General features: G+C 37.9%; 1 protein-coding gene across 10 annotated transcripts in view; it reads left to right on the forward strand.

Moving 5' to 3' along the window:
- The window catches only part of ERC1 (ELKS/RAB6-interacting/CAST family member 1), a 305,039-nt gene that overhangs the window by 262,368 nt on the left and 19,111 nt on the right, over positions 1–23,560 (forward strand). For 6 of the 10 annotated variants that reach the window (XM_074871663.1, XM_074871668.1, XM_074871665.1 and 3 more), the window contains one exon: positions 8,359–8,460. In XM_074871663.1, coding sequence (XP_074727764.1) covers positions 8,359–8,460 — 102 coding nt within the window. Of the gene's footprint in view, positions 1–8,358; positions 8,461–10,077; positions 10,145–23,560 lie in introns of all 10 variants that reach the window. The other 4 variants (XM_074871669.1, XM_074871671.1, XM_074871670.1 and 1 more) reach the window with 1 other exon arrangement.

The raw sequence follows: 23,560 nt of genomic DNA on the forward strand, positions 1-23,560 counted from the left end.
CAATCAGGAGTTTTCAACAGTTTGAGTAATGCGGTCTGTGAAAAAGACCGGTATTTCCTTTCACGTTATTATAGAAGTAGCATTTCACTTTTTTGTTTGAGTTGTCCTTGATGGTATGTATCAAAAGTAAGTTAAAGAGACTGAATAAACTGTGTACATTAAACATTCAGCAGACGCATGAACTAAACGTGAGAGGCTTACTGCTGTTCACTTAAGGATTCGTAGCCATTCGGCCTCCCAGAATCTTAAAGAAAGGCATGGAGTGCAGTATCAGAAAACACCACTTCTGTGCAACGTTTAATGCAAGCATATGTTGAGAGACTACATCCAAACTCTTACAACTTGAACAAAACCTGCTGGTTTGGACCAGCTTTTATCCTAAAGTCCTCCAAAGAAGAGTTTAGATGACAGCGCTATCCATCTGCTTAGCTGAGCTCTAGCTCCCACCAAGTAACTTTTCAATTTATTGACTACTTTCAACCAAATTTGACAGAGGGAAAGAAGTCTCAAAAACTGTGTAACTTATAGGAACTTAATTAACATCCACAGCTGGGTAGAGGCAAAAAAAAAACCCCAAGTAGTGCTCCCACACAGGGAAAGGCAAGAAGAATTGAGCTGTGATATATTTTGTTTGGCTGTAGCATACACATATGGCTGGCCATTCAGAACATACATACTTTCACACTGGTCCCAGCTGACTCTTGCCTGAGACACCATGGGGGAGGCAGGCTGGGGAAAGAGATTATTATAGGGTTGAAGGCCATGCTTAGAAGATGTAGAATACAAATCCAAAGCACACAGATTTCATTAACCAGCATAAAATGGGTAATAAAGTGGACTCCTATGCTCTTCAAGGGTAGCCATGCTGTCTGCAAAAGAAATCAGTTCTTAACTGGTGAAAGAAGCAATGAAGACAGCACAATAGATGAGAGTGGATATAGCAGCATGATTTAGCAAAAAACAGTTGCTGTTCAGCTAATTTAAATAAATGAGTCTCTTCTGCTTTCAGGGCATGTGGCAGCAAAGGATACTGATCTTACATTCTCTGGCAAGAAATGCTGCAGTAAGGCATTTCTTCTCTGCCATGACATGGAACTGAGATCAGACTTGCCCTAACAAACTGCACCATAGGGCAGGCTTGTAACACAAAAACTACTTACCTGCTTACTTTAAACCTGGAGTATAGAGGTTTTATATGATCACTACTGGAAGGTGAATATAACCAGTTTTGTTATTTCATCTTAAGAACTAGAGCAGCAGCTCATTTTGCTTGCTGTTGCTGTCTTCAGATCAATTTCAGTACTTAATTTTTTTGGTTTTGTGTAGTGTGAGGGATCCAGGATTCTTTGAGGCTATTGTCACAGGATACTATTTGTCCTTTTGATCTTCCCTGAAAGGATTTTTTGATGCATAGGCCACCCAGTCAGTATAAATTAGGTTTACAATAGGGTGGTAAACATTCTCAGAGTCCAGCCCTTACTCAGACATCTTTGAGATACAGGAAAACACACCTTTACTGAGCTTTCTGATGAAGACCCTTACATGCAGTGGGAAAGATGCCAAAGAACTAACGTACTTAGTTTGCTTCTGAGTAGCTGGCCATGACAGAAGGAAAGATTTTTTTTTTTTTCCTTTTAAATCTGGGACTGGGCAGATTCTATCTCTTGTGAAAGAAATAAGAGAAAGGCAGTTCTATTACCACTGATCAGTCAGTCTTAAACACAGCTTGATATATCTCTAAAGAGAGTACGAGAGCGCTAAAGGAACACATACTATAATGTTCATGTGTTATAGCACAATAAGGAATCCCAAGATCTGATTTAGGTTGTGTTTTGTGTTGCTAGTTTTCTCTATACAGGATTCAGAGCAATGGATTTCAATAAATTTGCCATTAGGCAAACCTGTAATTAGTTATTTGTTCATCTCCTGAGGAGCTAGTAAAGCTCCAAGGGACGCATTCCTGTACAGGGGAAATTTCAGTTCAAAGGTTTTTTTTTTAATCCATCCACATGTATCTACATATGTCAAGCCTTGGAGAGAACGCCATATCTAAATAATCTGCCTCCTTTAGTTTAGTTCAAACGTTTTTCTCAAGAATGAAGTCTCTTTGTAATTATCACATGTGGGGAGATGAACAGAAAAATGAAATAATTAAACACAGAAATTAAGTGGCCTGATAAAGTCTTTCACTTTATAATGTAACATTGTTGTACCATTGCCAACAGTCGTTGCAGAAGCCGCTATCTCAGGTAGAATCTGTGTTAAATCCTGCAGGCTTTGACAAACCCCAGCAGCTGCACGCTGCACGTGCTCTTCGGTGGGCTCACAAGAACACAGGCTCCAGAATGTACAGAACTGTAGTAACCAGAATGGGTTTCATATGTATGCAGCTGAACATTGTGTTTGTTTGCTGCTCGTAGAGGTATCTCAGCTGCTAATCTTAAACATAGCCGAAAGGAAAGCCAGACCTAACTAATGATGTGTCTTTTAAACCTTACAAACAAAAGTGACAACTCAGCATGTACCATCTTTACAAATTTGAAAAATGTCTCCCAGATCATTAAATATCATGAATGGGAAGGAGGCATAGAGTAAAATAAACCACTTGAAACAATCTTTCAGAGACCCTGTGCTCAAGGTAGGTATACACTTAAGGTAGGTGTATATTCAGGGTAGGTATAGATACACTCAAGGTAGTTACACAGGGCATCACTTTCTAATAACAGGCAAGGAGAGATTATTCTCTCTGCGTTTCTGACAGCCAGATTCCAGCAAGGAGCTGGTTGAATATTTACAGGGAGTATGGCTCACTGCATGTTTTCAGCAAATAGAAAAAGACTATCTGAAAGTCTTTGCAAGAACATTGTTTTCGGAGATACTGAATTTGGCATACAACTTAGGAAAAAAATAATGGCCTGAGTTTCTCCATTATATTTCTATGTTACTAGTGGTGAAAAGGTTTCTAAACTGTTGCATTTGCACGTGTGTGCTTCCAGTGAAACATTCAGCTCAGATTGAAATGGGATGACTCCTTTAACTCACTGACACGGTCTCCACCACATACCCATTTGTCACAAGTACAGTCATTATATTGTTTACTTAATGTGGGGCTTTTTAAACACTACATTAAAGGATTAATAAAGCTTGTTTAGACTGGTTAGCAAAGCCAGAAATTACCCTACTCAAATATTTTACAAAAAATGAGAAAGTAGTCATCGATGTCGTGGTTTCTGCTGTGTTGCATGGTGGAGAAACACATTTGATGCGAACTCTTTGAATAAATTACTGCAATGAGAGTATGAAGCAGACTAGATTAATATAGAGAAAGCACACCTTATGAGCTAGTATCTGCTGTTTATTAGAGGTCTTTTCTAGAGATAGAGAAATGTGTGATTCCTACAAATAAAATTTGGTTTCAAAAACTTGCCAGGGTAATTGTTACTAGAACACTAGCTATCTTGAAGAAATGCTTAAGAAAGGTATGTATTCTCATTATAACATGCAATCTATGCAAGCTTTCAAATAAAAACATTTTCTAAAATATATTATAAACAATGTCTGTAGTTAAATCTATGAGTTTCAAATTTATATGTGAAATTCTACTATAGAGTTTGTCAGACCTGGGCAGGACTCCTCTAGATTTTACCAGCTATGTTCCAGAATATATCTCTGACTTTCTCCCCCACTTTGTGGATCAGCATCAGTTCTGGCTTTTCTCATGTAATAATTTAACTGTGATAAAATCTATTAATTTGATCTTAGGGTGGAGGTACATAAACAAGCTACCAGTGTAGCCTGCAGTGAACATAGAATAACTTACTCTTAGGAACCTACAGGTGAGAGCATGCTTTGAAGCAGTACATCCATGAAGGAGGAACTTTAGTGATTCTTAAACAAAATTCACCATGGCTACAGTTTTGGCAGCTAAAATGTTATACATGTGCTATTTGGAATGAAATTTTTCAGGTGTTGGCTGCTTTAGAAATAGTCTACTCCATGGTAATTTTCTTGTTTACCCAAACATTTAGTGATTATAAAATACAGACAGAAGTAAACTGTATGATAGCCAGAAAAAGCATGGTGAAAATACCATGAAATCCCTGCAGGACCACTAAACAACAAAAGAAAAGGGAGCATGTTTAAAGGAAGTGCTGATGCTGACCATTCACATTTATGATTAAAACAAGTTTATCTCATATTTCCTCCTGGTGCTTTTTTCTTTTAGTGTAACTGTCTGCTGTAGCAAGGGATAGGGCAAGAAAACATCAGTAATAAGTATGTCAGAGAGGCAAAAGGACAACTGCAGAAGTTCTGGGGGAAACAAAAGGGAGGGTGGGCAAGATCTGATAGTACTAGAGTATAGTCTAATATATAACTGGACGAAGTTGGAGTTTTTTTAGATACAATACCCCTGCAAATGTTATGCTTTAGCCCCGTGGTTCAGACTCTGGTCTGCAGACCACCTGTGGCAAGTTCTCCACATTCATTCCTGGCTTTCAGTTAGAGTGTGCGATGGCTCTTTGGTAATTTTGAGGATTGACACTAGTCTAAAGGGTTGGGGACTGTTATTTTGCACAGTGATTACTGGGAGACTAAAGAGCATTGTTAAGGGCTTTGACAAGGTGTGGAGTTTTGCAGGGGGTGTGTGACTACAGGGCAAGGAATAAGGTTACGGAATCTGTTCTGTCAAAAAAAAATAAGAAACCTTCAGGAAAAAAATCAAGAAATTTACTGAGTTGTAGAGTTCTGTCCTGTTTTTTTCGTTCTAGCATTTTATCTGCACGTGCATGAAGAAGGTACCTGTAATGGCGCATGGTATTTTTTAAGCAAAATTTGGATCTGACATCCGGTTCTTATCATCACTAGTTCTGCTTACAAGCTCTGAAGGTTTTGGACAAAAGCACTCCTAACACAACCGATTTGTCTGCACTGCTCATTTATTTTCTCACAGGGCACAGTGGTTAAACCACTTTGTTGTTCATACTTTTTACAGTGATGTAGAAATGTTTGCCCTAGGATCTGAGCCATAACCTCATAAGGTGGGAGCGGATTGTATAATAGCACCATGACAAAGCAGTTCAGGACTGCAGGATGTTGGAGTGGTTCCCCACAGTAAAGTAAACGGTTTGTTTTTAAATCATTGCAACAGCCATATGCTCTAGAAATTTCCATCCTTTTGAACATTTTTTTCTGGAGAGGAGCAATAGGAGAGAAACAGAGTTCATGTATTTCCAGTTATTTTAAAAATTTGCAATTAGAACTTCATTAGTTAGTATTCCAGTCCTAAGCAGAAGCTTCTTATTTCCATGTTTGACATAGAGAATTAGAAAAATATTAGTATATTATATTGTACTGTATTATATTATATATTTGCAACCCTAGCTATAATTTCAATATTGGAAAATAATTTTTAGTGGCATCCATCAGGAAATAAACTGCTTTTCTTCCTTCTTTTGATTTTTGCCTAACTCCAATGATATATGTGTAAATTAGTTCCTGCATTGAAATCACAATACTGATTTTGGTGTTTTCTTGCCAAGACTTGTATATCACAAACATGCACTCTTAGATTAACAACAGAAGCAGTGGAAGGTCAGGTTGCATTAAAAGGTGAACATAGAAAATGCTCGTCTAGGTGAGCTGATCCTTTACGATTCTCATCATTAGGATGCTGTAGAGATTGTTCTGGGTTAAAATGTTCAAAGGGCTGTAATGGAGCTTAGCAGCTAAACCATATTTAGCAACTAGGAGGAATTTTGGAACTTAGCTCCCTTTTCTTTTGAAAACCTCATCCTTGGTAGCTATAAAATTATCTGAAGATGAAAAGCCCAAATAATAATTGCAGCATATTTTAGATTGGAGTGAACCTCTGCGTCCAACCACATGCTGAGAGCATTTCTAACTAGAGCAGCTTGCTTAAGGCCTTGTCCAGTCACATTTTCAGTATCTGCAAGGATGAAGATGCCACAGCCTCTTGGCAGCCCGTTCTGGTGTTTGATCAGCCTTGTTATGAAATGAATTTTCCTGACCTCTAGTGAGAATTTTCTGTGTTCTAGTTCACATTTGTTGTCTCTTGTCCTGTCCCCTCCAGGAGGAGTGTGGCTTCATCTCCTCTACTTCCTCCTATCAAGTAATTAAAGAAGCCTCCCCTTTTTCAGGCTAAACCAGCCGAATTCTCTCAGCCTCTTTTCATACCTCCTGCCAAGTATTAATAGTAGGTTATTCTTCTTGAACTTAAGTGACATAAGTACACAACCTCTTCAATTCCACTTCAGAATTTTCTGTGAGGGATACTGTGCTTTAAATGTTTAGATCTTTATATTCTTCTCTTCCTGTGTTAGCGCTAACATAGTTTTTTTCATGCAATATCATAAAAACATGCTGCCTCTCTCTGGGAAGAGCTACTTTTTCTCTCAGAAATTATAATGTGCTATACTAACTTTCCGCTGAACTTCTGCTTTTTAATAGATTTTTTCCACATACACCCTGAAAGTCGTGTAAGTAGTCATTATTTATTATCAAAACCACAAATTTCCAAAGAAATGTGAAATCATTTAAAATCAGTAGCTCTCACTGCAAAGAAGAAATTGTTAAAGAGCCAACCTTAAATATAATAAAGTAATAAATATGGAGTAAGCGCCTTTACAATGAACTGTTTGTTTAAGTATTAATGTAGCATGTTTCAAGTAGTGATTTATGAATGAGTCAGACTTGGAATTCAAAACTTGTTTGACAAAACAGAGCAAACAATATAAAGATTTTGCATGATTAAATTGCTTATTACTTAAGCTCAATTTACTATTAGCTTTTGTTAAATTAATCCAAAACAAAATCAAATCCAGATTCAAACCCTGGACCTTCTCTGTAATGATCTGAGTACAGTCAAGTAGAATCTGCATTCTCTAGCTTTGAGTGCTCATTAAAATTAGAGTTTTCAGTGAGAAACCATGCAGTTATGAAGGGATTGAATCAACAGCTGGCATTTTTACAGTGACCTTTGAGCTTTCATTTAAGACATTTAATTTTAGTGCATCGCTGATGATTTAATATGTCTAGCTATTTTTATAATATTATCTACATAATTTACTGTGTATCATATCTATCATAGGTCTGGCTAGCCTTTTTATTTTTTTGGAATACAAAGATTTCACAAAGCTCAAAACGGGGCGTTGTCTACCTTATGAGCTGGGGAGGAGAAATGCCGTCACTCCATTTTGGGTCTGCTCCAGGTGTGAGTGCCCAATGATAGTGGCACCCAGATAACTTAGGTGATAAAACAGCTGACACAGGGACAGCATTTCACTTTGCAAGACCCTAGACCCAGCTCTTTCGTAGTTCCTTCTAGGCTACTCCTAGAGTGTCATTGCTGCCTGAATGGTCTTTGTAAACCCTGCTGGGAAGGTGGGACATTTTGCTCAGGTGGATTTCTTTCCTTGTTTGTGTGTGTGTTTGTAGGTGCTTGGGGACCTCATTTCAGGATAGTATGAAAGGGCTTTATCTTACTAACGCTGTCCTTTGCAGATGCAGTCATGTAGTGTATCTTAATGTTTATTGCAATTGCTTACCTAGAATGGTAAAGTTAAGGTAAGGTATTCCATTTATTCTTACACAATTTATTTTATATTTTGTGTTTTTAGAAATTATATAACCTCTGGAACTTGAAATTTCCTGAGAAGTTGAAGAAAAGCTAAGAAAATTTTCAGATTTTATTAAATCTTTGCTTAACTGTATGCAGTTTTTAATTTTATAAATCTTTATTATGTCACCTTTTCTTCTCAAAGACTTATTTATTAGCTTCTTAATTTCCTTACAGGAAGGCTTTTTTATAATTCGCATTTTTCTGACTAGTCTCAGAATTTTCCTACTGTTTGGTATATCAATTGAAAACTGATTTGTGTATTGAAACTGAATGTACTTCTTAAGTAATAACCTATTTTCTGCTTGTTTACTCTTTTTTTAAAAAACTGTTTTCTTTTAGCAGGTTTTTAACTGACTAGGGACACCTAACTGATGTTTTCATTGGCTTGTTCTCCAAACTGCTGTTTGAACCTTAATCCCAAGGGTCTATAAGAAGAAATGGGTTTCTTTGTACACACATGTACAGCACGAGTTTTAGTAGGTACAAGTCAGATGGGCCACTTAATTGCAAAACTAGTTTAGCCTCAAAGTGAAGTGATTGAAATGTGTCTCCCAGTTTTTACCAATTCTCTACAGTATACCTACTAGTGTTTTATGAATGTCTTAATTTTTTCCATGTATGGGTTTTGGATATACAGGATAGCATAAATACCCTATTCTCTTTAGTCCCTATGATCACATTAGAAGGTAGACTGAGATGATTTTTTTTTTTCCCAATAGACTCAGAACCGTATGAAGCTGATGGCTGACAACTATGAGGATGACCACCTCAAATCCTCATCCCATTCCAACCAAACCAACCACAAGCCCTCCCCTGACCAGGTAATGTGTCTCTTTTTCTCGTTTAAAGTAATTTTTACTATGGGGGCTGATTATTTTGAGCCATATGTAATTTTCCCTGACATGCTTGCAGTACCTTGGAACAAAAATAACATTCCAAAGTGCAGTTATAAACCAGAAATGGATGTTGCTGTTGTGTCAGCTCTGTTGAAAACTCCTGAAATGTGAACAAACAGTTCCCAGTACCAAGCTGTTATTAAGTGGGTGGAGAAGATAGGGCAGACAATGAACAGGGAGAAAGAAACATTATTCTCTTAAAATGCAAGACTGGAGTCCTGTCTGGCATATTCAGATTTTAGTAACGCAGGTTTACTGCTTGAGTATGTGGAGTGTCCAGGGCTGTTTCTTGTCTTCAGTAGCAGGAAATCGTGCTCCAGGATCAACTTTCTGATCTATGGATTGCATACGAACAGTTTCCTTCATTTCCCATGAGGAAATCCCAGCCTCTGTGCCAAATGAGCACAGACCGCTCCCTCACAAACTCAATGGGCCGTGAACTGAAGGAAAATCAATTTACCATCTCCAAGGCAGTGAGGAGCCTCCTGTGTCATTTACAAAGCACAGCCATGTGCTTGATAAGTATCAGAGAGATTACCTATCCCTTGGGTAGCACAGAAAATGCCAACATAATTGCATATCCCACGTTGTAATCTCACCCATTCCAGTTTAATTAAAATGTTAGCTATCATTAATCACTTCCTTGACAAAGTGAAGGAATGTTTGGTGCTCCTCTTTGCGTCTGGCTCATCTAGAAATTGTTGAGATCTGAAGGAAAACATCTCACTCTAGACCTTTAAGCGCCAGCCTAGTGGTAATGTAGAAATTGTGAGTAAGGTACAAGAGGAAAATAGCAAAAAACAATTATGTGTTCACCTTGCAAAAATAGGTCTTTAAAAATCTCTTTTAATGTCTGTATCAGAAAACAATAAGGGTATGTTTGTACAAAGGAATGAACAGAAAAATTCTCATTTTCAAAGCAACTTCCTTATGCATCTTGTTTTAATACCCTCTTCCAGATGATAAATAAAGAACTGTAAATTGATTGGCTTGAATTTTCTGCAATGTTTTTGGAAAATGTTGATCTTGCCTTCTTTGGAAGAGTGCAATTGTTAATACTGCAAATTAAATGGCTTTCCTAATCTTAATTTGGAGGGAATATTAAGAGTATCTGTTGTTTCTACACTGCAAGTCTATAAAGAAATGAAGCCATTTCCAGAATGTAACTATAGTACATGCTTGCAAAGGAATGCAGCATAGCATTCATGGATGAAGTGAAAAGATAAAATGTAAAGAAAAGATAAAATTTAAACACTTAAGGAAATTCTTGCAAAGACCTTGCAGAGGAGGATGGTAGGGAGGAGGGCGTGGGAGGAGGGTCTTGACTGCACTTTCTCTTTGTGTAATGGCATTTTAAAAGCTGACAAAGCCTACAAGAGAGCAAAAAAAGCTATCTCAAAGTGGCTCGGAATATTGCATAAGGAATTAAACACTTGTACTACTATTTGTACTTACATATGTGTTTTAAATACTAACCAATTCTTTATTTCATTCCCATGCTGCTCTGGGGCTTTTCTCCCATTGCCACCTCTGCACCGCTAGGATGAGGAGGAGGGTATTTGGGCATAACCAGTCAGATGCTCTTAGTTCAGCCATTTTGTTCAGAACGGTGAGAATCAACTTTTCTTGCCAATAGAAAAGTTTCCAACAGTCACTCTCACATCTCGCTCCCATGTGCTTTGTGAAACCTGGTTGTGCTCCTCTCCCCTTGCTTGCATAGTCTCTGCGTGAGGGTGTTTCTCATGTGTTTGTGTGTAGTTTGTGATTTTCTTCTTCTAATCATCATGTCATTGTTCTGTGACGTTGTGGGGAGAACTTTCCAGGGCATGTAATTGAGTTTCTGTGCAAAGCAAACTCTTAATGCATACGAGAGAACAGGAAATGTCTCTCATATCATTTATCATTGACTTCATGGAGGAAATGTTTTCAGTTGGATTCTTTGTCAAAGCAGTTTGCACTGTAACCAAATCTATGTATGCTTTTTCGATTCTGGTTAGTAAAGAATTTGTTCAAAGATAATGTTCCTCCTGAAGATAATGTTCCTCCTGAAGATAATGTTCCTCCTGAAGGTTTTAAGCATGTTGAGATCTGCTGTCGAGATTGCTGCCGTGCATGCTGACCTAACTAGCATGGATATTTATCAGCTCAGAACAGATGATTCTTGATATGTACTAGGAATTCAAATTTTCTGTAAATTTGAAGGCAAACAGGAATATCCCTTTAACCTGCCTCTCTCCCTTCCATCTCCCTCATTCTCTCAAAACAGTAGGGGAGAAATTGGTAGCTATTTGTCATTTAAAGTACATTTTGTTTCTCTTTGTCTGCATCCACAATTTTCTTTTTTCTGCTGTCAAATTATCTCCACAACAACCCCCATTTCCAGAAGAGGAGGCAATACACAGAACAGAGTCCTTCTAGTAAAGAAGAAAACATCCTTTACTAACAAGGAGCCTTGATATCGCGCTACAAAAGACAAATATTGATTGTTAGGTGTAGTACCTAGTACATAGTTATGCCTTGTAGTATCAGTTTTAAAGCAGAATAAATTTATGTGAAGTACTTAAAGTATTTTAAAGGACTGAGATGTGATGACTATTTTAAAAATTTATATGAAACGTCTTTCTTCACTTACCCTTTTAAGAAAAAAAAAAAATCATGAGTTTCTTTGCAGTTTTTCTCAGAATTTGATTTTTCCATATCAATTTTTTGAAAGAAAACTCTTCCGAAAATTTCTGTGGAAATTTTGGACCCTTACATTTCTGAAAATTATTACTTTATATTAGATTTGTAAAACATTCATGAAAGAATAAGCTACTCTCTCATCTCTCCGTACTTGCTCAATTAACTGCAGACTTACATGTCTGTCTGACTGTATAGATAAGATCCCTCTTTTCAAGTCAATCATCTGAAAAATTTGATCCAACTGTGGCAGTGTCAAACTTGAATTTCATGCCTTGGGGTTTGAACTGAGGAAATCTCTTTTCTGGAAAAATAGATAACATGCTTCATTAATTTACACTCTCTGCTGATTTCACATTCTTTTTGAATCACCACTCGTGCAATGGTTGTGTGCTAGTATACAATGTTAAAAGTTTTAGAGGCAATGCTTGTAAAGATCTGCTGAAGCACAGCAATTAAACAGGAAAGATCAGGTAAGTAAATGATGAAAAGGAAGAAGATGCTCACTATGAAGGTAGGAATAGTTCTGATTTTCATTCTACAGCAAACATGGAGGCTGTGTAGAAAACACTGACAGAAAGATCCTTGTTTTTCCTCTTCCATCTACTGATACCTTTATGAATGCAATTGTGGTTTCTCTTAGTTTACTGAATTCACATTAAATGCAGCATATCTCTCCACTTTGTACTTGAGACACTTTCCTTGGGAAAGCGTGTTACAGAATATCCTAGTCAAAATAATGAGGCAGCCAGTATCCTTGCCTTACACGCATCTCATCTGAGAAACATGTCAACCTAAAAATTGTCTTGCATACATCAACAGGGAAAGTATAATGGTGATTGATAACTCCCAAGCCAGTTATTCCCAACAAAGTACCATGATATTCTGTGTACATTCAAAAAAATTCTCTTTGTAAAAGTGAAGATGTTGTAAGTCACAGAGTCCCTAACCTGCATGTGTTAAATTAAATGTATGTATTACAATGATAAAAAAATTACTAACAGCATAGGACTTGGTGATAACTGTTTTTTAAAGTTCCTTTATGTATGAGTATGTAATCACCTCTGGTCCGTACTGGAGATAAAATTGAGACTGTCAAAATATCACAGAATCACAGAATCATTCAGGTTGGAAAAGACCCTTGGGATCATCGAGTCCAACCATCAGCCCTACTCTACAAGTTCTCCCCTACACCATATCCCCCAACATCTCATCTAAACGACCCTTAAACACATCCAGGGATGGTGACTCCACCACCTCCCTGGGCAGCCTATTCCACTGTCTGACCACTCTTTCTGTGAAAAATTTTTTCCTAATGTCCAGTCTGAACCTCCCCTGTTGCAGTTCAAAGCCATTCCCTCTTGTTCTGTCACTAATGACCTGTGAGAAGAGACCAGCACCAACCTCTCTACAATGTCCTTTCAGGGAGCTGTAGAGAGTGATGAGGTCTCCCCTCAGCCTTCTCTTCCTCAAACTGAACAGTCCCAGCTCCCTCAATCTCTCCTCATAGGATTTATTCTCCAGGCCCTTCACCAGCTTTGTTGCCCTCCTCTGCACTCGCTCCAGCACCTCAATATCTCTCTCGTATTGAGGTACCCAAAACTGGACACAATACTCAAGGTGTAGCCATGTACAAAATATGTACAATAGCAAACTAAATTATTTTCTTTTTATGGTTTGGGGTTTAAGGCTTTTCCCCTCCAACATTCTGGAATTGACTGAATTTAATATTTAATTATGCCAGTTCTGTACATGACAGTGTTATCAGATATAGCTCCCCTGAAATGGAGCACTGTTTCTAAACATGTGCACCCTTCCTGTAGTTTCAGAGAATGGTAGTTCACATTTCAGTTTACAGTTCAATGTAAATACCATCTTTCATCCTGAAATAGTCTTTCCTAGCCTTTTTCTTTAGGCACGTTTCCTTGCTGTCTGAATTTCTTATGACTCCTTTTATTCCCCAGATGGAGCTCTATCCTCCTCTGTATCCAAGTATATTCCAATGTGCTTTCTCATGAGGATGCCCCTTTGTCTTTCTCAAATGCTAAAATGGTCTGGCTAATGGCTTAATTACTTACTATTCACTTTTATCAAAAATATAAATTTAAACTATATGATATCTAATACATATGAAAGGATACATGCGTATGCGTGTGTATCTTCTTCTAAATATGTACCATGTATGTGCTATATGGGGGAAAGAGGAAGCCAAACTTCCATACATAAACTTCCCAAGCCGCACAATTCATCTAGTTTCCTTGTGAGACACAGCCACACTACCTGTGATGTGAGAAAGTATGGATGTGGTTCAGAAATCTGCTTGTGTCACCTCTGCCCATCAGAAATGAGGGGGACTGCTTTTGTTGAATGGGTGCAGAGGGCATAGAAGCACAAAAAAATGTTGGAGGAGTGCAAGACAATCAAATTAAAGGACACAGGGAAAAGCAAGGACAAAATAAAAGTGCTAAGGGCAAAACCAGAGGAAGAGCAGAATTGAAACTCTGAGAACTGAGAGATTTATCCTGGTATGTAATGTATACATACTGTATGCATGTTTTTAAGTATGCATGCTGTTGTAGAGCATTTTCCCATCTCCCATGCCTCTGGCTTGCAGTAGGAGCTGGAGTAGATGCTGTCACTATACAAGCTTTTTGAACTCATTCTGTGGAAGCATTTTCTATTAACAGTTGCCAACAAATCCTGAAGTCATCGATATGCCTGCTAAGGAGCAAAACATTTGGTTTTGCTGTGCGTGAATTCCAGGAACAAAATCTGAAAATTAATTTTATGCTTATTAGAGTAACAGTGGAACAGTCAAAGAGCTAGCATTGAACTGGAGTGCATAAAAATGGGGATCTTTCAAGATGATGAAAATATTGGCAAGTTCGTATTACTGTAAAAATACTGCAAGACAAAAAGCCTCTTATTTGTGACATTTTTCCTTAATATTTGAGTTTGACAAATTTTAACACAGAAGCAGTAATTATTGTGAGTTGACTGCTGAAGACACTAGCATTAGTTTAACAGATCTCTTAAGATTTCAAAGGTGATGTCTGTGGTGGAAAGAGGGGGTAAGTCTTTTCTATCTTTTCTATGTTATTTGGTGCTTGGGTTAATATACTGATTTTTTTTAGCAAACTAAGTTTCTTATTCATGGTGAGTTCCATTTTCAAATGATTATGCAGGCACAAATGTGATCTTTCTCTCCACGAGACACATCTTATGCTTGCAGCATGTAGAGAGCTGCTCATCCTACTGTCACACTTCTTTTAGGTTCTCAATATTGTCACTGATTACCCTGTGACTGCATAAGCCTTTTAAATAAATTTATTTTCAATATGGTCTTTTTAATTGTTAGATCATGCAGGATGGTCAAAAACACCAAGCTTTCGTGCCTGACTCATATTACAGTGTAATTTACTGGACACAGTACTAGACCACGATTCAGAAGATAAATTCTTTCCTGGCATCGTCTCCAACCACACTCACTTGTTCTCTTTCTCCCTGTCTCAAATTCTCTAATTGTAAAATGAGCTGAAGTTTTTGTAAAGTGGAAGTTCTGCTTGGGAAAAGTGCTATGTAAGTGCTAGGTAATATTACACAATATTCTAAAATAGTGTTGTTACAGCGATATGATGGTGACTCGAATACCTCATTTTGAATTTGTTCCCAAAATTATGTTAGATTTTTATTTGACTCAATTTATTAATACTTCTTATTTTTCCTTCCAAGAACCTATTCCTTCCCAAAAAAGGGAAAATAACCCATATGTTAAACATTTCAAGGAGCTGCCATTCCAGCGTGCTGAACAAAGATCTTTAGACCACTGCCTCTTCTTCATTGTCATCTTTTGACCTCTGAAGGGTCGTTTCTTACCCTCTCTAAAAATCTGCAAACTAATTGTGTAGTGTATAATAATCTGTTATGTCTGTTACAGTTCTTCATTCATACATGTAAAAACAATGTGAAAGAATGTGTCTTATGCTTGCCTTAGAGACATACCCTGGGCAAAATTTGAAGGCAGCTACATGAAATAATCTTACTTTATTTAAACATTATCACTTGGCCTGAATAACATGTAAGATACCAGATTTGTTTTGTCATACTGGTCACAGCCAGGGCTCCTCACTCTCACTTTCCAGATGGGCAACCCTTTGGTAAGAAACCTGATGTCATGCACTCAAATAAGGTGATGCAACTAATTAATCATTACAAGGTCAGCACTTTGAATACAGTTGTCCTGTTTAATCACAGGACCTGCTTTCCATCCCTGCTTTTCTGGAGCCCTGCTTATGTGGGCGTCATCATTAATTGTGAAACTGAAAGACTGTGCTGTCAAGTTCAGGCAAGGAGACACAAAGAGTTCATGGGCTGACAGTTACTGCTCTGAGGAAGTACAATTCAAAATCTTGGTTTAGCTATCATACAAGTTACCTGTTGTTTTCAAGTCTTTTCAAGCTTTCCCTTTTTTCAGAGAATAACCTATTCTCCTTTGGATGTAGTAACTCTGAATAATGGAGAGCCTTTTGTAGTGACCTTCTCACTTTAGTGTAAGTAATAATCCTGTTATGGTAGAATGAACAACTTAAGTAATGCTTAATATTTTGTTTCATGATGAATCTTCTACCATTCCAATTTGGAAACTGCACCTTTCTGTCTTCTCTCTTAGTCTATACCCATACTGGCATGTAATCTTTCACCTGGTAAGTACTGTCAGACTGGGATGGGCCAGCCTAGGGAAGAATGATGTCCTTAAAATGATGTCAACTTCTGCTCCTGGTCCTTTCCGTGTTTCTGGAAACAGTTCTCTTGCTAGCTTGTTTTTTTAAAAAAACCTCTTATTATTTTGCTATCTTAATAACTATTTTATGTTTGAAGAATATATTCTCTGTCCAAGAATGTTATATCTACGAGCACAAAAGAACTGATCTTGATACACTGTTCGTCTTCTTTCTGATCCCAGAATGATAAGACTAAGATTTCCAGATGGAATTTTTTAATCTGCAGCTCTGGGATGAATTAAGCACTCACAACAGAGGTATAACTGGATTGTATCACTGTCTTCCTATTATTCTTACAGATCAAAGAAAAACACAAGTAGATACTTATATTCTAAAACATTCAAAACAGATGGCTGGTTTCTTTTTGTAGAGATTTGTGCCTTTCAGCAAAACAATTGCAAAAAGGCCATCATTCATTTCTACCAAATGAGATTATTCCAGATCTGTGTCTTATTTTCTTTTTTGATTTGCAGCTGAATATGATCTTCTACTAGTGGCTTGGTCTTTGTAGCAAGTAGGAATTCTGTACTCAAACATTTTTGTTGCTGACCACTTCCAGGAGGGTTGTTGCTTACAGCTTGTGTGATAGTCTGTACTATCTCCCAATTACTCTGCCATTTAGATTTCTCATAGCACTCGTCCACACCCCAGAATGCAATCATGCAAGGCCAGAAGCTTCTGCAAACATATGAATATGCTATTGGTGACATAGAGAAGAGGGGAGCTGAGCCCTGGCACTCACAGACAGGATAGAGACAGAAGAGGAATAGCTGTAGCCAATCTGGGGGTGTCGCTGCCAGCACCTTTTAGATGTCAGGAGGAAAGAAACTGAGGGAGGAGGGAGATGAACAGTATTAGAGTAGAGAAAGAATCAAGCCCAAACATGCTTTCCAACATATTAACTATGAAAATAAGCTCAAGAGAAATATAACTAGAATAAAAACTGATAAGGGCATGTAGCCAATCTAGACGTTATATTTTCCTGGCTGGTAAAGTTCATAATTACTGATGGAGATGTCAGGATTTACAGTTCCAACTCATAGTAGGCTCACCATGGGCAGTCCAACTACATCTGATTGTTTAATGTAACATATAGAAAAGAATTACTGTATATATATATCTATAAATAGATGTATTTATTAATGGGATTTTGCATTTGAATGTAGAGCAAACAACTCTAAAAAGAATCCCTAAAGACAGATAAATGTGGCTTCGCTTTGAATGTGTCATGTAGCAGGTAGAGAGCTAGAACAGCAGAATGAAGACCCAGTGTTAGAGAAGGACGAGACAAAGATTCCTGTCACCTGCAGACAGGGAGGTTATAGTTCATCTGAACAGGAAAACACTGACTGTGTTCTCTGGTAGACTACTTAAGAAATACCTTCTGGTTTCCATTAGTAATGGAACAGACAGCAGGGAGACAGAAGAATGCAGTCCCCGATACATAAGCATTCCCATGGACACAGTCTGCCAGTGCAAGTGCTACAACGTTCTGCTTTCAAACAAAAGCATATTAGCCACTGTTTTCCTTTTATCCCTTGTAATAGGAAGAAGCAATAGACAAAATACAGTACAGCAAGGAATGTGTGTGCTTTCTTGTTCACTATTATATAGATAACAAGTGCTAGAAAGCTTGAATGGATTAAAAATATAAGCAGGTTGTTCTTACTTATTCTCAAACTGCTGTGTTCTTGTATAGAAGGAATCAGCATAAAACGTAATGGATTCTGTGAAATCAAAACTTCCGTAATTGCAACAACAAAGGTTTGATCAGGAGAATGCTATTTAAATCCATAGTGTCATGTACAAGCTGCAAACAGTTAAACTGTTTTCACTTGGGGAATACTTTTTTTTCTTGATGATATTCTAATTGTCAGTATCATAAGTCTGACCACCCAATTTCACAACTTTCTGTAATTTAATTTATTACTCAAAATTTTAATCTGATAACACAGTTTACAGGAACAAAATTGTCAAATGAAGGAGATTTTAATACACTGAAGTGGAAGATTTTAGGTTCTCTGTAGATCTTGCCCTACTTTGCCCATCCTGTTTTGCTCCAGAACTAAGCTGATGGGTTGCTGGATTCCCAAGAAATCTTGAAGACAAAAGAAAACTTAGACAAAACAGCATTTCAGTTTGTATGTTCTGATCTCATCTTGCAGTTAAGCCAAAGATTTCTCTCCTCTGCCTCGTCTAAGAAAGAAGCATATGGACTGTTACGGAAGAAAGAGATGCAATGTGTGCACAGTCAATTAGTTATGTTTAGGGGTGAGGGTTTGGGCGAATGCTCTTGCTTTTGAAAGTAAGGGATTGATGAAACAGGTAAAATTCCAGCTGTTTGTAGACATCCCCTTCAGCTGTGCTGAGGTACATCATTCCTGAATGTTTGTGTTCCCCCATGGTCCAGTTACAAGCTTCTCACAGTCCTGCCAGTGTATTTCAGTTCTGATCTACAGTAGTACCTGCTATTCCGCACGTGGTTTCCTGCAAGCTTTTGCTCCACGGCCCATATAAGCAAAAGTTGCCAGTGTCATGAAAAAACGTTTCTGGATTTGTTGTGTAGAAAAATATTTTTTAACTACTCATTTTCAGTGCTTTAGGAATCCTACCAACCGCTGCAATTCTTTGCTTCACCTACATTATGGGGAAAACATTTTATTTAAACAGAGGGAACTAATGACAAAACTACTTTCCCTGTTTTATGTTTTCTCTATTCTTTTTTTCTGGTCTGGATTTTTCCCAAGGTGAAGAGGGTGAACTCTGGAAAACATTAATCTATGGGATTTGTTCATGGTGTATAAAAATTTCAAAAAGAATTTGCTATATAAAAAAGATTTCCTAATTGAATCTGTCAGAAATGAACTGAGTAAGACAGCTCTGTCAAAATAGCCAGAATCTCTTTCAGGTCCTCACGCATGTTGTTTTGTTTTGTTTTGTTTTATGAGGAGAAAATGATGAAGGTTAGTTTTAAATCAATTTTTTTGTCTTTAAAACAAATCTAAAGAAAACCGAGCCTGTCCCTGAGCTTTTGTCTTGTGGTCTTCTGAAGAAACCAAGCATCTCCATGCAGCAGTGAACTGAGTTGAACTGAACTGAGGTCAGGCAGTGTCTTTTTGAGAACTTTCTTCTGTTTCCATTTAAAATAATGAAGGGAAGACATCAGTGATAAATTGTTCTGAATTTGGGAAAGCTTTGCACTTTCTGAGCCAAATTCATGCCTCATAAAACTCCATTGCATTCAATGGTTACAAGATGATTGTAGTTGAACCCTTGCATTTGTTGCCAAACAAACACAAATGGTCCGAGCAAGAAGGCGTAATTCAATTTGCCATGCAGATACTTACAGACTATCTCATTTGGTATTTTAGTTTATTTCCATATCTGTCAATATAAGGTATTTTGCTATATAAGCAACATTTCCTCATCTGGTAATATCTACAATAAAACCCAGATACAGGGAGGCATCTGAGGACCCACTATGATCTACTCCATCTTTTGTTAGATTTGTCAGGTCCTCCTTGAAATAATTTCTTTTTAGAAACGTATGTATTTACCCAGACTTTGAGCCCATCTTCTCCTGTGTAATGGTAGTTTGGGAAGTAGGTTTTGCTGGGTAGCATAGTTGCATCTGTATGTAACGAAGTTCGAAAATACGATTTCTCGCTCTCACATGAAAAATGTGATTGATAGGAGATGAAGAGTTACCTCCATTTAACTTATTTTCCAAACATATTTGTTATGTCTAGTCTGAAGTTTTGAGGGGGTCTTTGGTGGTGTTTTGGGGTTCTGGTTGGGTTTTTTTCAGAATTCCTTATTATTTATGTGCCTTTGCAGGATCTACAAAGAACACTTAAGGTCCATAGACCAGGCTAGCAAGCTAGAGCATTTCTCAAATTAGTTAATTCCTTGGAAACTTTCAGATTCATTCCATCTACATTTTGTGGCACCTTTGATATGAGAACAGTGAAATTCTGACCTCATGTTATTTACTTTGACCCCACTTTTTGATATAGTTGTTCTTCCAGGGATTTTTCTCAAATATTTAAAGATTTATGAGTAAGTTGAGAAAAATCTACTGAATTATTTGATTGCAAAATGAAGACCACTTATCTGCATTACTCTGCCTCTTAGCATTCTGTAGTGAATATATACACACAGCATATGTGCAAGCAGGGTAGTCGAGCTAATAGAGGAGTATGACAGCAGTGATGCCAGTGCCAGGTGTATGTATGCTGCTTTGTATTGACGTTGCTGTGTCAAGAAGATGCTGTTTTTTCTTTTTTTTTGCTTACTCGGAGAACTCATAGGCATATATCTGTAAGAACAAGATTATTGCTGTTGATCCACAATCAACATGCATGTTGATGCATGATTCTGATGAGTAAAGCAAGCTGTGTAAGGAGATAACTTTTACAAGATCAACTGATGTGGCTGGAAAAAAAGACAAGATTTTAGGGGTGCATGTAAGACTTTATTGAAAAAGAGAGCTGCAGATTTATTGCTAAATAGAAATTTAGAAGGTATTCTCTGAAATTAACTAAGTAAATTGAATTACTTGGTTCTGCCAAAGAAAAGCGGTTCCTTCCTTGAGAGAGGAAGGGGAATGTTACCAGGGAGAAAGGTGACTAGGTCACAAGCCCTTCTGCCTGGAGAACCCATAATTCAAAGCTGGTGGTGTGGTGAATAAGTCCTGTTACACATTGATTAAAACCATACTTTATTCCACAGATGTCTATGGATAGTCAATATCACATTTGTTTCAGATTGACACTGCTGCACTTATACCACCCATTCACTGGTTTTCTTTTTCATATAACCACCTACGTGTTTTTGCGTATTTACATTAGACACTGCTCAGACAAACTTTTAGACACCACAGTCTCTGTATAGGAGGTGTATTCATCGTTCCCAGTAAAAGTGACCAAACATTTAGATAGGTACAACCGCATTCAATTACAAGTACCTTTTCTTATCTAAGCAGTGTATATATACATATTTAAATGCAGACTCTTATGATAAAAAGCTTTTAAATACGGTTACTCATATTTCAGCTGACCATTGTACAGCAACAGCAGCACTACCACTGAAGAAGCAATATTAATTCCATTGTAAAGCATCTTTTTTCTCCAGTGACTTGCAGAACTACAATTAGATTCACATCTGTCATGCTCAAAGATTAAAAAATCTGCATTTCCCAGTTGAATTTGTTTTGGAATATGTTCCCAGAAGTCTTTATCAGTTCGTAGAGAGGGTTTGGGTTTGTATCAGAGATTTGTCAGGCATTTCATGTTTGTGCTTCACAGTTGTAGTGATTGCCTTTTTTAGTGAACCACGTTCTCAAACTTAGCTGGCCATTAACAATATTCTGAACTTGAGGGTACATTAAGCAGACTTCATTCCATGCATTGATGAGGATGGCCTAAACCTATCAGCGCAATTAATGAATCAGGGCTGCTTTAGAAGATATTCCTGGGTTTGATCTGTTTACCCGTTGTTTTCCTAGAAAGCTCTACAGCTCTGAGCTGACCATGAGAACACGATGTGGTTTATGAATCCAGCACTGCACTGCCTTTCCACTTAGCAAATGCTCTTACACCCTCTTGAGATAAGGCAGTGGCAGCTCTGCTGTGTGGGAAGCACAGTGCCTCTTGCTAAGTGGCTAGTTCAAATTAGATATGGCAGGAACGCAGATATAAGGGCATTTCCTACTTGACTGGCAGGGTTTAATGGATCCCAAGTGAGAGGAATGATTGCTCTGCGAACAGCTTTGGGAGGGCTGCTAGTTAAGAACTTTCACACGCCTCATTTGGCCTGTTTCCAGCTTGAGGTAAGGGGGAAGGGTACAGGAGGAAAGGGGACTTGTCCCTGAGCAATCAAATTCGACTGTTGTATGAAAATCTTCCATTGTTACTTGCTAGATAGCTCTGCTTTCTCTTTATCAGGGATGGTTTCTGTTCACAAATAGCTGGGAAGATTGGCAAGGTGGATTATTTTCAGGCTGAAATCTGCGCATCTGATGAACATTCAATAGACTGCGGCGTGGTATCTGAAAAGAGTACAAGGCAGCTGCTACATTGATTGGACAGCTGTTATTAGCCATTGACTACTTAATTTTCACATCCTTATAAACCAGTATTTTTTTAAGATGTGATATTCCATCGCTCTACCCTCTGTGGGCAAACTGAATAGTAAGAAAGAGGAAAGACAGCAGTTAAATTAGAAGCATCACTTTTTTTCACCTGCACAGGCAGTACACTTTCAGATCATAATCTAGGTAAGACAAATTATTATAAAAAATTGGGGTAAATAGAACAAATTCAGCAAACAACCAAAGTTGATGGATATAGTTGGCTAAATACAGTTGTGCTCAGTGATGGAAGTGAAATGTGTCTGTGTTGATGCTACTAAAATATCGCTTCCTATTGCCCTGTATACAGGAGAGCAGAATATTCTGGGCTGCTGCACTTTGCAGTCTTGATACGTTAAGCCATTATTTTTATATGTGTGTTTATATCTGCAAACAGATGTTGCCCCAAGGCTGCACACAGCAGTAGGATTTTTAATAAAGCACGGGAGTTCACTCTCTGCAGGTTTCTCATCTGTCTCCTCTACCACAGCTGCCATGCTGCTGTGGTTTTTTGTAGCTGCTGCCATCCTGATGTTCTTGGGTAGGCTGCTGAGTACAGCTACGCTCTGCAGGACAGGGAGCCTGATATTAGTTAGCTGCTTAGCCATGGCTCTCAGATGCTCTCACTGCACAGAAATTAATTCATGTAGAACAGTGTTAGAAGCAAAATAAGTGAGCCTTGACAGCCTTGTTAAAAGGGGTCAAAGCCAGAGTTTTTGTTAAAAGTAGTGCCAGCACCCTGTTCCTGTTGACTCAGAGATTATCTCACTCCTTATTCATTAGCAGGGTCAGAGGTGTCTCACTGAAATGATATCCCCGGCCCCCTAACAAACAGCAGGTGCAGCCCCTGCCTGGGAACACAAAGACAAGTTGCCAGTATCATGGCAAAGCTTTCCAGCTCTCCTAGCTGGTGTACATCAGTGCCTGTAGCTTCAGCATCTCATTTTATGGAGTGGAGGCACTAAACCAAATTCTTCCTTGGTTTTTCATCAACTGCAAACCTTAGAGTTTTGTATTACTGTGGTTTTGAATATATGCGCACAAACACCTAGAATAATATGAAGCAGTATTCTTCTGGGAGGTCATAGTGAGGGATTCCCAGTATGTATTTACGCACTTCAGCTCTATATTTTTGTAAAACAAATGCAAAATGGCTCTTCAAATACTTTTTATGGGAAATGGATGACTCCAGTTTGGATTGCAATGAGAAACAAGGATTAAATTCAGATTGGATAAAGTATAATGAAATAAAATAGTCCTTTGATTTTAGTTTTTTAGTCTATTGTATAGAATCTGGCTTGCATAATAAATGAAAGTCGTTGCCTTTTCAAAACTATAGAAGACTATGTCTTATCTATAGAGGAAATTCTAGAAAACTGTATCTTAACTTTCTGGTTAAGATATGTCTCTATCCAGTTTCTACAGTAGAGATGCG

The sequence above is a fragment of the Strix uralensis genome, chromosome 5 (assembly GCF_047716275.1).
Source record: "Strix uralensis isolate ZFMK-TIS-50842 chromosome 5, bStrUra1, whole genome shotgun sequence".
NCBI classification, from domain to species: Eukaryota; Metazoa; Chordata; class Aves; order Strigiformes; family Strigidae; genus Strix; species Strix uralensis.